The sequence below is a fragment of the Sceloporus occidentalis genome, unplaced genomic scaffold (genome assembly GCF_023333645.1).
Source record: "Sceloporus occidentalis isolate IW3139 unplaced genomic scaffold, rSceOcc1.0.p SCAF_3, whole genome shotgun sequence".
NCBI lineage: Eukaryota > Metazoa > Chordata > Lepidosauria > Squamata > Phrynosomatidae > Sceloporus > Sceloporus occidentalis.
The window spans coordinates 234,576,018-234,592,461 of record NW_028316983.1 but is presented as its reverse complement, the minus strand read 5'-3'; the positions used below and the strand labels follow the sequence as shown (position 1 = coordinate 234,592,461).

Genomic DNA, 16,444 nt, shown 5'->3' with positions numbered 1-16,444 from the left:
TTCTCCTAAGTGTACAGTTCATGCAACTATACAGATAAACAGATAAAACTAACAACTGATTCATATAGCAGGCTAGTATCAGAAATTTGGAGAAATGTACATTGTCTTTCATTGCAGTGTAACTTTTGACTGCAGATATCCTTGAGGAACTTGTGAAAAGTGGAACAGCTGAATAAAACAAATTAATAAAGAGCAATAATTAGGCAGCATGCTCCGAGAGATGATATGTGAGTGAAAAAAGAAAATCTATGAATATTTGCAGAAAATTTAGTTTTGACTCATTTATTCTAAATCAAATGTTTCTTAGCTCTCTACACCTTCTCATACAATAGCTCCCATGCATACTGTATACTGAGGGGCTATCCCACCCAAGAATGCTGCTCTCTTTTTCTCTCAAGTTCTCAGGCATCACAGAGAAGCAAACTCTTGAGATAGCTGAAGATACAGTGGCAATTCAATCCTTTTTCTTTGCCATTTCTTTCAACAGCAATACCCAAGGGGCAAAACAGACCTTTGCGCCGTCGTCCAGGTGGCTTCAGAATGTGGAGTTTTGATGCCGCATGCTCTGAAGCCACCTGGAAGCGAGCTTAAGGCTGCCCACATGTGGGCTGGCTTCCAGGTGCTGAAAGCTGGCTTCTATCCGTGGCGGGGCAGAAAAGCCAGCTTTTTGCTGACACAAAAAGGAGCAGCTATTTGCTGCTTCTTTTTGGGCTGGAAAAAAGGCGGATTGGGGCTGCAGTGTGTGGTTGCCACAGCCCAATCCAGCTTCCCTTTGGGGCAGTCGTTTCACCCATAATATTGTACAATTCACTCACACAAACCTAGAATATCTGTGCCTATTCTACAGCATAACATTTTAAACATACAATTATGGAGGAATTATGGAGTTAATAACCATTTGGTTATACTAACAAAGCCATGCCTTAATTTGGCACAAGACTGACTACATCAGAAAAACTATAATATTTAAACAGCTGTCCAGAAAATCATGAGCCTCACCTTTGTGTCTCCAGTTTCCTTGTCTTTATACACAATTCCGACTACAGAGTCATCTTCTTCAAGCAACTGCACCACTGTCCCTTCAATGAATTTTGTGCTGGAAGAAAACACAATTTAAAAAAAAACATATATATCTGTATAAACACACACAAAATACTATGGTTCATATCTCATAAGGCTGTTACTCAATTAAGCATTTCTGTCTTGAAGAGGGATGCACAACAGCAACAGAGGTGGGAGTCAACTTTTCTCCCCATAGCAGGCTATGCTATCACATTTTTGCTGAAAATTGGGTGATAATATTTAAAAACCTTGGTTAAATCAGGTTGGTTCGGGACAATTTTCAGCAATTTTTGGAGGGCTTATGGAAGATCAAGGAGGGGGGGGGGGGTTGTGCACATTATGCTGTTCCAGGAAGCATTTTGGATCATTTAAAGGGCATTATTTCTCCCTGTGTGCACACACAAACACAAATTAAATATGGGCAGTGTCTTGGGGTCTTAGAGAGATCAAGAGACTACAAAATGGAGTTGGGGACACCTGCAGTCTGCAGGCCACATATTTCTTGGCTTCAGCCTAGAAGGAAAGCAACTAACTACAGCTAGTGCAAATATTTCCCTAAACAGCAATGCAGGACTGTCCCCATGCCGCAGGGGAGAAAAGAGAGCAATATCTCATTTCATACTCTACCACACCTTACTCAAAATTCTAGAAGGGCAAACAATATTAGCAGCACATTTTCTCTGCTCCAGTGTAGCCTTCTGTCTATACAATGAGATGCAAAGAGGTAGGGAATCTACCTCCACAAGTCCATATTTTAATTTACATTTATTTTATTTCCCGTCTTTCTCCCAGCATGGGATTCAAGGCAACACACAACATTCTAACAACACAATACAGTACAACTAAAAATTCATCATACAAAGGTTAAAACACAAACTAAACTTTGTTTTTAAAAACACAAGTTAAAAATAAGTATAAAAAGATGTTTAATACATAATAAAATAATACATAATAAAATGTCTGTGCACTAGTATATCTTTTCTTAATGCTGGCACAGGAACACTCTACATGGCTACTATAATCGGCTTTATTTACAGTTCAGTAGCTTAAATTGGCAACTGATTTGAAGTGTATAAATATACTTGTGTTGTGGTTCTATAGATCTAAGTGATTATCAGCAGAAGCACCACACGAATCACTCAGCACATGGAGCATGCAGATTCTGAGGTGCCAGAATGAAAGTCAAGCTGGACAGATGTTCTGGTTCATCTATTCTGGTCAGGTATTGCTGAATGGAAAATGCATGAGCATTTTTACTGTTACAGTAACACAGCCTCCACTGTAATCAGATCAATACATATCTCACAATATACCATTTAAGTACATGGTGCATAAGGTCAGTTTAAATATTTAACAGCTGAAGAACATGAGAAGCAGGGGCAGATGGGAAATCCAAGGAAGCAAAACACAGATGTAAAATCTGGCAAACCAAATCAAAAAAGCATTTGGGGAGATACAGACATCTCAAAAAGGGCAGTTTAGAGCCACCCTTTTTAGGCTGGATTATGGCCAGGGCAAACAGATTCCTGGCCCCAGTGCAGCCAGATTCTGTCCCAAAAGGAGCAGATAAGATCAGTTCCTTTTTGGGGTGGAAAAAAGGCACCCCTTCCCCCATAGAGCCAGCTTTTCCTTGCAAAAAGCCAGGTCTGGGGAAAGTGGAACCCCCCAAAAGTGGGAGAGATGCAGAACAGCATGTAATTGCCAATCTGGCTTCTCTCCCGCTTGGGGTGTGGCACATCTAAACGCCACTCTCCCAAGCCAAGCCCAAGCAGGATCAAACAGGCTATCAGTTTCAGCCCATAGATGCACATTTGAGATAATTTGGTGGCCGTTAATTTTTTACATTTATATAAAGGAACATCCCCTCACTGCCCACCAGCCTCGCAACTTAAATATTGGAAAAATCCATTTTAATCATCTCAAAATGACTCAGTGTACTTAGAAATATGCCCCAGCTACTATGAGTTTATATCCCTTGATTTATCTTTACTGCTCATCTTGCACATGCTCATGGCATGTGCAGGAGCACACCTCCATTGAAGTCAGTGGGATTTGAGGCTCCGGGGTTTTTCCCCAAATGCAGGGGGGCAGAACATACTCCCCCCATGTATACAAAGGGCCCACTCTAGTTTACTGTAAAAAAAACAAAACCAAGAAAGTATTCCACTTCTTCAAAAGAAACCAGACATTCCTTACAATATATAAAGTTCATAGTACAGCAAACATTTCCGTCAGAACAGAATTTGAAGAAACAGAATGGTTCCCAATTGGCAAAGGGCTCAGGCAAGGTGGCATCCTCTCGACCTATCTGTTCGCCTTATATGCTGAAAACATCATCACTTTATATGCTGAAAACAGTTTAAACTAATTTTCAAATATGCTAGCTAAACCTACTACATACTGTTCCACAAAGTGACTGTTATATTTACATAAACTGAGGTATCTGTATTTAAAAACCAAGAATGTTCATACTTCAGTCTATAAAATAAAATGACAGACACAATGGGGAAGATAAGATAAGTTGTAGAGGTTTTATGGGCAGCAGATATTTTAAAAAACAAGATTTTGAAAAAGTGAAAGTTCTTAAAAATGTAAATTTTGCAAAATGCAAGAATGCTGTACTGGCCATGTGTTCCTAACTTCTAGCCTTTAATTACCCATTTCCTGAAAGTTCACCATCCATATAGCTTCCTAGAAACTCTTTTCTCTGCTTCGTTGGGAGACTGTCCCAGTATAGTATGCATTTAATGTGTTTAAAATGTTTATTTTAAGGAATGTTGTCTGCAAGCAACACTGAAATAATACGTGTGAAACATATATGTAACATAACATCCAAAATCTACAAAAGTGGTACTTTTATTGGATCAGCTAAAATGCATAAAATATATGACTAACAATGTCAATTTTTCTCCTGCATTATTTTAACAGCTTTGCATGATGAAGAAGCCAGTGGAGCTTTGAAAGCTTGCAAGATATATTTTATGCATTTAGTTGCTCCCATAAAGGTATCGCTATTTTGTGGATTTGGGGTGTTATTGTACTTTGCTATATGGCCAACACAGCTATCTCTGGATAGGTTTCCGTTTATGTAACATGCAAGCTTCAGTTTAATAAATCCAGTTCTTAGTTCCCACTATAGTTGACCCACTAAACCAATAGTGGGGTGCAAAACATGATGGAAATCCCCCCTCGCATCTCTGGGGGCATTTTGAGACACACAAAAAAAGTAACATTTTTGCAAAAAAAATTCTGGAGGCTGGGGGACTTCAAGTGTGGTGGAAATATCTTCCAAATTTCCAGAGGGCCCAGTGTAGGCCGTACTTTGCCTAACCCTACTTAAAACATTAACCAATAAAAACTCTGAAAATGCATCCACACATCACATCCAGTTTGACCCTGGCTCAGTGAAAGCCAAAATGTTTTGAAGATTGGAAGCACAAGTTTCAGGTGGAAATGAGTTTTGACACTTATTCCACTTTTCCTTCAGTTGGGGAAAGTACTTCCTGATATTGCTATTGCACAACCAGAGATAACATCAAGTTGTTTTTTAACTGCTGTGAAGTCATCTTCAACTTATGGTGACCCCATGAATGAGAGGCCTTCAAATCACCCTATGATCAACAGGCCTGCTCAGGTCTTGCAGACTCAGAGCTGTAAGGAAGCTTCCTTGATTTGAGTCTATCCATCTGAAATGTGGTCTTCCTCTTTTCCTATTGCCTTCTATCATACCAAACACGATTTTCTTTTCTAGTGAGTCATGTCTTCTCATGATATGGTCAAAGTCTGACAGTCTCAATTCACAAACCACCATCAATCTCACACAGTGGCAACTTTCAAAAGAGGAAACATCCATCCTGGCCAAAGAAAACAACTTTGCAGTAACCACCACCAGAATCCCAGTTGAATACATCATTGCCCAGGTTGAATTTGCCCTCCACCATCTCCCAGCAGAGGAAGCGGAAGAGATAAGAGAAACAGCAAGGATTCTGAGCAAGGCAAAACCGCCTCCCAGCAACATAATCAAAAGAGAAAGAAAAGCCATCAAGGACTCAATTCGGACCCAGAAATCATCATGCTCCTAGCAGACAAAGGCAATGCCAAAGTAATCATGGAAACAGAACAATACGAACAAAAAATCAAGGAACTCCTGGATCCTGCAATATACAAAAAAGTGAAACAAGACCCAATCAACAAAATCACCGCCATATCTTTTTCCATTTTCCTGTAGGTAAGGCTGTCAATTTTGTCCCAGTCTTGGGTATTAATCTTTTGATTGATGCTGAGGTGGAGTGATAGCAGTTCCTTGTCTGTGTTAGCCAGTACAGTCCTTGTTTACTCAAGGACCCATTTGTCTTTTTAGCAGTCCATGGTATTTGTAGAATTCTTCTCCAGAATCACATTTAAAATGAATAAATTTTCTTCCTATCAGCTTTATCCACTGTCCAATTTTCAGAACCATACACAGAAATGGGAAATGTGATGCATGGATCATCCTAACGTAAGTACTCAATGATATATCAAGTTACTATCAGTTTAAATACAGTGCGGCCTTATCATCAGCGGACTTGCTATCAGTGGATTCAAGCATCTGTGGATGGCAAGCCCGCATTGTCCCCAATGCCAAGCATTTTTGCCTAAAGGTTACTAACCCTGGAATTTGACATATTGAGGAAGAGTGAAAGGAAAGATATAGGGAGCAAACGTTCAGCAACAAAAGGTCAATGGTGGGGGGAAAATCAGGATGGTGAAAGCTGAGAAAATTAAGACTGTTCCTTAAAAATGAAGTCATCTCAAGGAAATGTTGCCTCCCTTCGTATGTGTGTGTTATGGAAATACTCGTTTAACAGAACAATACCTGCTGCCACTGGTCACGTTTGGGTGGCATGGTAAATCAGATTGTATGAGCTCTAACATTCAAAATATCTTGCTAAGAATGTGCGAGTAAGCAGGTCAGGGTGACCTAAGGCAAGACTGAATGTGGCTTGAAAGCACTGCTTCAAGAACACTCCATCTCCTCATTCCTGGCTCTCTGTTATAACTTTGTACATGTATACCTGTGTTGAGAGAAACTACTACATTCTTGCTTTCACTCTCTCTCACCTGTCTTTCCAGCTTCACTCTTTTACTGAGCAAGTGCAGAATGCTGGAAGAAACTGCAAAAGTGTGGAAGCTCTGATGAAGTGAACAGATTAACAACATATATTTATCACCTAAACCTCAACATTATTGTTGTTGCTGTATGCCTTCAAGTCAACATAAGTGCCGTTTAATAACAAATAATATGTTGCAAAAAACATAGCTGCTGTTTTTGAGATACTGAAGGGTTCTGAAACAGGTTGCAGTTTAATACAGTGCGCCCTTACTTTACGTGGGGGATCCGTTCCGGACTCACCCGCGTAAAGCAAATACCGCCTATCTCGAGCTCCATTTAAATGAATAGGGCTTGTGCATGCGGCGGCATGATGGTGCAATGCACACGCACTCCACAGGCGCATACTCCATTCATACCTATAGGATGTGCTGCCCCTTCTCCCTGCGTGGCTTTCAGCGTGCCTGCGTATGACACGGGCGCACTGTAATAATAAAAAAAGCTCTCGCCTATGTTACAAAGGTCTATCTTTAATATTTGCTTTTTTATTCCCAAAGGCAGTAGCACACAGCACCAAAAATAGCTTTTAAAAACAGCACACATATTTTTAGCTTCTAGCTTTACCACTTAAAACTATCCCTTGCTCAATAAACAGCTTTTAAAAAAATTATCATCCTATTGTTTATTAAATTTCAAACTTATTGCATGTTTTGGAGCTCAAACCATGATTTGGGTCTGCATTTGCTTACCTCATCATGAACTATATAGCTATTTATTGAATGGACATCAGTTCCTTTCACAGAATAAGGCAAACACAAAACCAGATTTTGGAATGACTGAGCCCAGTATTAGGAAAGAATAAAATAAAGATTTTAGGAAAACAACAAAGTATACCATAAATATTCATTTATCAATGAAGGTTAAAATAAAACCTAATAAAATTTCCACAAAGTGGAGCCAGTAAACATGTATACATTCTCCTCCAGACCACTCATCCAAAGTTTGCCTGACCCATACTAATGAAGATATACAAGTCGGCCCTTCTTATACATGGATTTTTTATACACAGATTCAAGCATCCACAGTTTGAAAATGTTCAAAAAAAGTATAAATTTCAAATATCAAACCTTGATTTTCCATTTTTTATAAGGGACACCATTTTGCTATGTCATTATATTTAATGGGACTTGAGCATCCACGGATTTTGTTATACACGGGGGATCTTGGAACCAAACCCCAGCATATAATAAGGGTCCACTGTACAAACATTTTTGTATGTCTAAAACAACTTTACGCATACAGCTAAAGATACGCTTTGCGCAGGCCAATATTAACAAGGGGGATCTACAAATCTTTCACAAGTCTAAAATAGCTTAGCATGCATTGCTACAGATGAAGATCTTGTAGAAGCCAAATGTGTCTCAACACACTCTGTCTTCATCAACAGATAATCAAAGACAAGAATAAACCAGCCATTCATAGGTGTCAGAATAATGAAGCACTTTCCATATCTAATCCTTCCTTCCCATCAGAAACAAAAGGTGAATCTACAGGTTTGCATAGATTCTATCCTTAAGGGAAACCACCTTCTTTTTGGAGACAAAATAGTGTCTCCAAAAGCTCCTATATATGCTAAAGAGACACTGATAAATAATACTATGTAAAAGCTTCTGCCATTGTTTTAGTATTGTGCCATCTGTAAAGGAGCAGATAACCCGGTCCTGTAATGCTGACTTACGATTATCACTTTAAGCCTTATCATTTTTTAAATAGCCATTCTTACTTAGGTTCTGCCATGGCTGCTCTTCGGAGGCCCATAATGAAACGCCCATGATGGAATGCTTTTCCACTTTGTACTTGGCCATCTGCTGTCGAAGGGTAAGGAATTTCAACCTCTGATTTGCTTTCCAGGTCATGTATTACATAACCATTTATTGTGTGACAGTCAATTCCTTCCACGGCCTCTGCAAAATAAGGATCAGTATATTGGCAAAAGAAAGAATAAAGGAAATATATATTTTGTGATGAAATGGGCCTTTATTATGGAATCCCTGATACTTTACATTTAGGAAAATGAAGATTAGGATTATTCACCAGAAAAGAAGAATCCATGTCTCTCTCTGTGTGTGTACTGTTATTCATTCAATCTTTGGGAATATTTCATTTGATTATATTATTTTTGTTATATAGTAGCATATTTATGTTTATCATTTTGTGCTGGTATCAAAAGTAATCTAATAAAAATATTTTTAAAATTAAAATAAAGGATGTGCCTCCCCTGCCCCCCCCCCCCAACCCAAAGATGAATGAAATGAAACTGTCACTCCCATGAGATGACACAAATGCCTTGCTTCAGGTGGAAGAGCTGTAAACCACGCCATCCTGCTTCCACACTACTGGAGTTACTACATGCACAGTATACCTCCCATTGGAGCTGGACACTGCCCCACAAGTGCTACAGAGCAAATGCTGCAGCAGGGAAGCAGCTGTTGGGGCTTCCCAGAGCCAGATATATAACACAGAGTCAGGCATCATGGATGAGGTGACTTTGCCAACCACCTGTGCTAAAGGATTTATGGTTCTCTGAGGACTCCGTGTCTACAATGCCTAGGCTCAGAGAAGTAGCAACTAGGTTTAAATCCAAGTGTTTGGAACAATGATCCCAAAATTCATCCATTAATTCTGAAGGATGAGAATCTAGAACTGTATCATTTTCTTCAATCCCACATGAAGAGAAAAAGATGAATTGAGTCCCTAGTATATCATACAAGTGTCTTTAATGCATACTGGGCTCCATTCAGTTTGCATAACTACATCAAGGGCAGCTTTCAATTGAGGAAGCACTGGTGGCATGTGTGGCTTATCTTTGTGCTTCCTATTTATGTGCTCTCTGTGTAATGGCAGAAGTGGTAAATCAGATTATCACCTGAAACAGGTGGATGATGGCTTGCTGCAGGGGTTGTGAAAGTATAACCTTTGGGCTGCATATGGTTCTCCCAATGCTGTTTTGAGGTCCCCATGACCTTCCAGGATTGCCCAAAAAGGTTTATTTTCAAAGACAAATGTTAGAGAGCTATTTTGCTACACATACCCAATCCACTTTAGGCTCCAACTGACTTTCTGTCCTTAAAAAAGGTCTCTCTTGGACTAACAGTAGTCCAGGATGCAAAATATAATGAAATTTCCTCCCTTCCACAAATCTATCAGTGTGAGGGAACATTTTGGGCTCCGTTTTTAAAAACTCTTTTTTAAAAATTGTGGGCATGACCAATATGCCTTCCAACACATTGGCAGTTGCCCACCATGGCCTGCTGATTTACAAAACCTTGTGAATTCTGCTGATCTCACAAATATGTGTTTCTTTAAAACAAAGTAGTGAACCTCTTTAGTAACTTCCTCAAGATTTTTTTGTCAAACTTTCCAGTATGTGAAATTCATCAAGTCAATTATGTGATCTTATCTGACAATAGGCACTTCTGAAGCAATATTAGGCAATATATGTGAAATCTGGGATTGGCCCAGAGAAGAGTCGTGTATCTACTCCACAATCTGAGAATACCAGCAGCTAGCATTGCTGAAGCAATGTAGGCCAGCATGCAAATCTGAATAGGAGATTACTGACTGCTACATGTAGAGTGATACATACCTACACACACGCACACAGATACATATATATTTTAATAATGTCCAAGTTCTTCTGATTCATTTACTAAATACCTATAGTAGTCTTTCAGGCCAAAAAAAGCTACAACAAATACCATGGGTTGCAAAGATATAACTATATGCTTTATCTTATAACCTCACAAAAGGTAATATTCATATTATGGGATGCCCCAAAATATTCCAAAGGAACTAGGATGAAGCCAGTGAGAGCTGTTAGACAGGAGAATAGACTAGCTCAGAAGGTACTGTATTTTCTGGCGTATAAGACTACTTTTTAACCCAGGAAAATCTTCTCAAAAGTTGGGGGTCGTCTTATACGCCGGGTGTCGTCTTATAGAGCAGGCGCTGAAACTTTCGAGCTGGACTGGAGTATCTGCGGTCACCGCATATGGTGGAGGGAGCTCAAAACGGCCACGCCCGCATCCCCGCTGTATGTGCCGACCGTATGAAAGCAGCAAGGGTGGCACTTGTACAAGTACGGTAGAAGAAAATCCATTCACAAGGATTCGTGGAAAGAAGTGACTTAACGCGGTCCTGATGACGAGGTGAGGGGGCGCCTCACTGGGAAGGTGTAAGTGAAGGGCGGAGCAAGCTGCAGGCATCCAGCACTCCTGAGGTATGGAAAAAAGAGCCATGTTTCCGCTACTGCTCTGATAGTCTTGGAGACAGGGAGGGCTGGGCAGGTAAGGAGAGCTGACCAATCCAAGCAGGCTTTGTATACAAGTTTTCCTGCTAAGTATCTGCATGTCATAAGCATTTGAATTAAAATTACCATATTGAAATCAAATCTGATGTTTTTTTAATTTTTATTTGGTGTGCGTAAGAAGAGGGGTAGTCTTATATGGTGAGCATATGCCAAACTCTATATTTTAACTGGAAATGTTGGGGGTCGTCTTATACACTGGAAAATATGGTAATGGACTTTCTTTCTTTGGAGATTATGAAACAGAGGTTGGATAGATGCCTATCACAAATGTTTCAGTTGTGGATGGCTGGAAGGGTTTTTTAATAGATGACCCTTGAAGTCTACAAACTTTCTGAGTCACATTTTATTTCTTTAATTCTGGATGTAGAAGCCTTCCATGATTTGCTGTGTTCTCTCTCTGTGTGTGGCCCTTTCTTTTTCTAAAGTGAATATAACCCATGAGGAAATTAGAGACCAATTGTAGGTAACCCAGCCTATAAACCAGCATTCACAAAGAGCATATAAGCAACAACAAAAAAACACACATAAAACATTTATAATAAAATTAATAGCTAAAATAGACTTCAGACTGTCCAGTGATTTTTTTAAAGGGGGGCAAAGATTATGCCAGCACAAAAATTTTGAATCAAAGATTTATGTTTGATCAATAGTAACATACCTTCTAGGCCCAAGTCTTTCAAAGCATTATATCCCCCAGGCTGCAACAGTTCTCCAACTATCCTATCTGGTTCATTCAGATCCCTTTCAATTACAGTCACTTTTCTTCCGTCTCTTGCCAGCACTGCTGCCAAAGCAGAGCCAAGCACACCAGACCCCACAATGATAACCTCTGGATCATACTGAGGAGTAAGGGTTGAGGCTGTAGCAGTCTCACTTGTGGTCTCAGCTGAGATATTGACTCCTCTTCTAACCTGTGTAAAGATTAAGTCAAAAGCAAGTCAAAAAGGATGCATGTAGGCTGTTGTGATGGCAACTAGTTCACAGCATATAGATTCATCACATTTAGAGGTATTTGGTGCAAATTTAATAACTTAGATCACACAGTACCACATAAGCACAGCACACCAAGGGAAGAATCCTGAGTACATAGTAAGCACATAGCATAGGCAAAACTAAAAGATTGGTCTTAAATACAGTCAGAAAAAGAAACCAGAGTATACCGCACAATAATTTTTTTAAAAAATCAAATTCATGTTAAAACTTTTAGCAACTAAGAGGTTTAACTGTATCTCCTGTGGCTTGAACAGGGAAAACATACTGTATTTAAAAATCATACTACATTTGCAAATCAGCTCACCTATGCAAGTATGCCTTTTCTTATAGTCCAACAGCTTTTGGGGGAATGATACACTTTCCTCTGATCCATCTAAATATACATTTACAGACACACTCAACCATAAGCACATATACTTAAGGTGCAAGGTCAGCCTTGCATAAAAAGGAGGGAGGAGCAGGGGGAAAGGGAATGTAGCAGCACCTTTAATACTAACTTGTTTTTAATTTGGCATGAGCTTTTGTGGATACTTATATCCACGTAAGATCATGCAAAAATATAAACCAGATAGTCTTAAAGGTGCTGTTACATTCCTTTTTTCCCCTGCACCCTCCCTTCTTCCTTTTTATACTGCAAGAATCTAGTATAGATGCTTTTTCAAAACTACTGCAATCCAAGGATGAAGCTCTGTGTCTGATGAAGGAGTCTTCTGTCAATTTTGTAGTCAACATAGTAACCCAGGTGTTAGTCATTAAAGGTGCCACAAGACTTAATAGACTAAAACAGCTAAACCTCTAGAAAGTGTAATAGTATGTGTGTAAGTCCTGAATATATCTACCACATATTTTGCCTAAAATAATTGCATAACACTTCCAAGTTTCCAGACTCTTCAGTACTCCCAGCCAAGAATGCAAAGTGAGAACAATAAAAAACATTCTGAAATCACAGATGATGCTGATTAACTTTGTTTACATGCCACCTTTTTCCCAAGACAGGGAATCAAGCAGCTGACAAATTTAATTACTACAATATCAAAAGTAAAGAAGTAAGTAACATTCTGACATCACAACCTGATGAGACAAGGGTTGGGACACTGTTGGTGTCCTTTTCTGGTGTAACTAAGCTAGCATAGGCAATGGAAACATGAAGAAAAAAGGTTACAAGCAAAGCAGCTTTGAATGAAGAAAGGCACTGGAGAAAATAGGTGTACAGTGGTAGCATATTTATTTTTTCATTTCAAGGATTTAGACCCCGCCTTTCTCCCACAATGAGATTCAAGGAGTGTGTGTGTACACATGTGTACACACACACACACACACACACACACACAGAGAGAGGTAGGGCATAAAAGGTAGGGTATAAATGAAGTTAATCATCATCATCTGTGATGTCAGAATGTTCTTTACTAGCATCACTTTGCATTATTAGCTTACACTCTTGAAGACGCACACACACACACTGTCTGCCTTTCTTTACCAATACTGCACAACCTTAGAAATAAATAATAAATAAATAAACATTTTATTTGTATACCGCCTTTCCATAAGATCAGGGCGGTTTACAGCAGTTAAAAATACACAATATACAGGCTAAAACCATATCAAAAATTACATAAACAAAACAAGACAAAGAAACAAAACAAAAACAGAAAGAGTGCAGTCACTATAGAATATCATCAGAATTTTAGCCAAGTTCTCCATAGCAGATGATAAACAAGCCCACTAGGCAGCTTCAAAAGAACTGGTGGGCTTTGCTGGAGGGTTAGTTGGTTTTTTGCCCCAAGCCTTTTCATTCCTGTCATTTCTATCCTGAGGTTGTAGAACTGCTTTTCAGGTAATTGTAGAGAAAACATCAACCACTGTGATTTGTCAACTATTATTGCTATAATTATATATTGGTGTTTGTCAAACCAGTAGCTTAAGAGCCCTGAAATTCTACTGAGGATCTCTAATTGCCTTACAGGCATTGCCCCTTATCAGTTCTGTACTAAGCATTGCCCTCAAACTATACCCGCATAATGGCTATTAAAAAAAATAAACTGGTAAGTGCAAGAATTCCCAGATCTATCCCTGCTGTCGTCAATAAGAATAGAGAAGGTGACAGATGCTTTGGAAAGGCCTTTGACTGACACTCTGGAGAACTGCTGTCAGAATAGACATGCAACTGGGTAGTCTGACACTATTGATTGAAATTGAAATTTTCTATGGAGGACAAGCTTGAAAGAGATGGAGCCAATAGCCAATAACATCTTGGACAGCCTGAAGGAAGAGGCCCCTCCCTCCTCAACTGTCATCTCGGCCTCAGAGGGAGCCATCAGGCAGACCAGCAACATCTTGGACTGCCTGAAGGAAGAGGCCCCTCCCTCCTCAACTGTCATCTCGGCCTCAGAGGGAGCCATCAGGCAGACCAGCAACATCTTGGACTGCCTGAAGGAAGAGGCCCCTCCCTCCTCAACTGTCATCTCGGCCTCAGAGGGAGAGATCAGGCAGACCAGCAACATCTTGGACTGCCTGAAGGAAGAGGCCCCTCCCTCCTAAACTGTCATCTTGGCCTCAGAGGGAGCCATCAGGCAGACCCAGCAACATCAGGGACTACCTGAAGGAAGAGGCCCCTCCCTCCTCAACTGTCATCTCGGCCTCAGAGGGAGCCATCAGGCAGACCAGCAACATCTTGGACTGCCTGAAGGAAGAGGCCCCTCCCTCCTCAACTGTCATCTCGGCCTCAGAGGGAGAGATCAGGCAGACCAGCAACATCTTGGACTGCCTGAAGGAAGAGGCCCCTCCCTCCTAAACTGTCATCTTGGCCTCAGAGGGAGCCATCAGGCAGACCCAGCAACATCAGGGACTACCTGAAGGAAGAGGCCCCTCCCTCCTCAACTGTCATCTCGGCCTCAGAGGGAGCCATCAGGCAGACCCAGCAACATCAGGGACTACCTGAAGGAAGAGGCCCCTCCCTCCTCAACTGTCATCTCGGCCTCAGAGGGAGCCATCAGGCAGACCCAGCAACATCTTGGACTGCCTGAAGGAAGAGGCCCCTCCCTCCTCAACTGTCATCTCGGCCTCAGAGGGAGCCATCAGGCAGACCCAGCAACATCTTGGACTGCCTGAAGGAAGAGGCCCCTCCCTCCTCAACTGTCATCTCGGCCTCAGAGGGAGCCATCAGGCAGACCAGCAACATCTTGGACTGCCTGAAGGAAGAGGCCCCTCCCTCTTCAACTGTCATCTCGGCCTCAGAGGGAGCCATCAGGCAGACCAGCAACATCTTGGACTGCCTGAAGGAAGAGGCCCCTCCCTCCTAAACTGTCATCTCGGCCTCAGAGGGAGCCATCAGGCAGACCCAGCAACATCAGGGACTGCCTGAAGGAAGAGGCCCCTCCCTCCTCAACTGTCATCTCGGCCTCAGAGGGAGCCATCAGGCAGACCAGCAACATCTTGGACTGCCTGAAGGAAGAGGCCCCTCCCTCTTCAACTGTCATCTCGGCCTCAGAGGGAGCCATCAGGCAGACCAGCAACATCTTGGACTGCCTGAAGGAAGAGGCCCCTCCCTCCTAAACTGTCATCTCGGCCTCAGAGGGAGAGATCAGGCAGACCAGCAACATCTTGGACTGCCTGAAGGAAGAGGCCCCTCCCTCCTCAACTGTCATCTCGGCCTCAGAGGGAGCCATCAGGCAGACCCAGCAACATCAGGGACTGCCTGAAGGAAGAGGCCCCTCCCTCCTCAACTGTCATCTCGGCCTCAGAGGGAGAGATCAGGCAGACCAGCAACATCTTGGACTGCCTGAAGGAAGAGGCCCCTCCCTCCTCAACTGTCATCTCGGCCTCAGAGGGAGTCATCAGGCAGACCCAGCAACATCAGGAACAGCCTGAAGGAAGAGGCCTCTCCCTCCTCAACTGTCATCTCGGCCTCAGAGGGAGTCATCAGGCAGACCAGCAACATCAGGGACAGCCTGAAGGATGAGACTTCTCCCTCCTTTAACTCTATTTTGTATTTTTTACGATTTTACTGTACACCGCTATGATCATCGCGGAATAGCGGTCTATAAATAAAACATATTATTATTATTATTATTATTATTATTATAGCTGTCAAATGATATTGAAACCTGAGTCTCCCTTAATCCAAAATTATTGGGACCAGAAGAGTTTGGAATTTTTCAGTTTTTCAGATTTGCAAATATTTGCACATACATAGAGATATCTTAGCGATGGGACCCAAGTCTAAACATGAAATTCATTTATATAGCCTAAAGGTAATTTTATACACAGTATTTTTAATAAGTCTGCGCATGAAACAAAGTTTGTGTGCACTGAATCATCAGAAAGCAAAGGTATCACTACCTCAGCCATTGTGAGGAAAATTTTGGATTTTGGAATATCTCAGATTTTGGAATTCTGGATAGGGAAGACTCAACCTGTAATAGTATCTCAGGAAGAAGCAGAAGCAGTGAAATCCAAGGCCTGGAGAGTGGCCATTTTTCATCCCCTAGGCAACATACATGGGTCACTTTTGTCTACTATGATTTCCATTAAAATGGAGTTGCTAATGGTCAGATCCCCAGCCCTCTAACTCTGTAATTGGTTTAAAACCAGACACACACAATATCTAAAATGGCAAGCTAGTGATCTGGCACTGACTGGAACTGGTGGTAGCTCTTCAGGGTTTGTGCTGTGTTAGTCTTCTGTTATTTTACCAGTATTTCCAAGGAGAGAAGAGCAATTTCTCCCCAGTCCTACACTTTTGGGTTGTTTTTTTTTTTCTTTCAATATAATGGTTCAAACATGCATAGAGTCCAACATGCACCTTGAAGACTGGAAAGCAACTGAGAGATTTCAGAGTCATGTACACATACAAAATATTAGTTCCATGTCTTTTCCACATCATGCAGAATGCCTAGCAGTTTGTCCTCTCCATTCTAAATTGTATATACAAT

General features: G+C 41.1%; 1 protein-coding gene across 1 annotated transcript in view; it reads right to left on the bottom strand.

Annotated features, from left to right (window-relative positions):
* LOC149317632 (squalene monooxygenase-like) overlaps positions 1–16,444 on the bottom strand; it is a 48,898-nt gene that overhangs the window by 20,292 nt on the left and 12,162 nt on the right. Inside the window, exons 3-5 of the mRNA XM_089517950.1 lie at positions 11,179–11,431; positions 7,935–8,115; positions 1,000–1,096 (exon numbers count right to left, since the gene is read on the bottom strand). Of these exons, the coding sequence (XP_089374076.1) occupies positions 1,000–1,096; positions 7,935–8,115; positions 11,179–11,431 (531 nt within the window). The remainder of the gene's footprint in view (positions 1–999; positions 1,097–7,934; positions 8,116–11,178; positions 11,432–16,444) is intronic.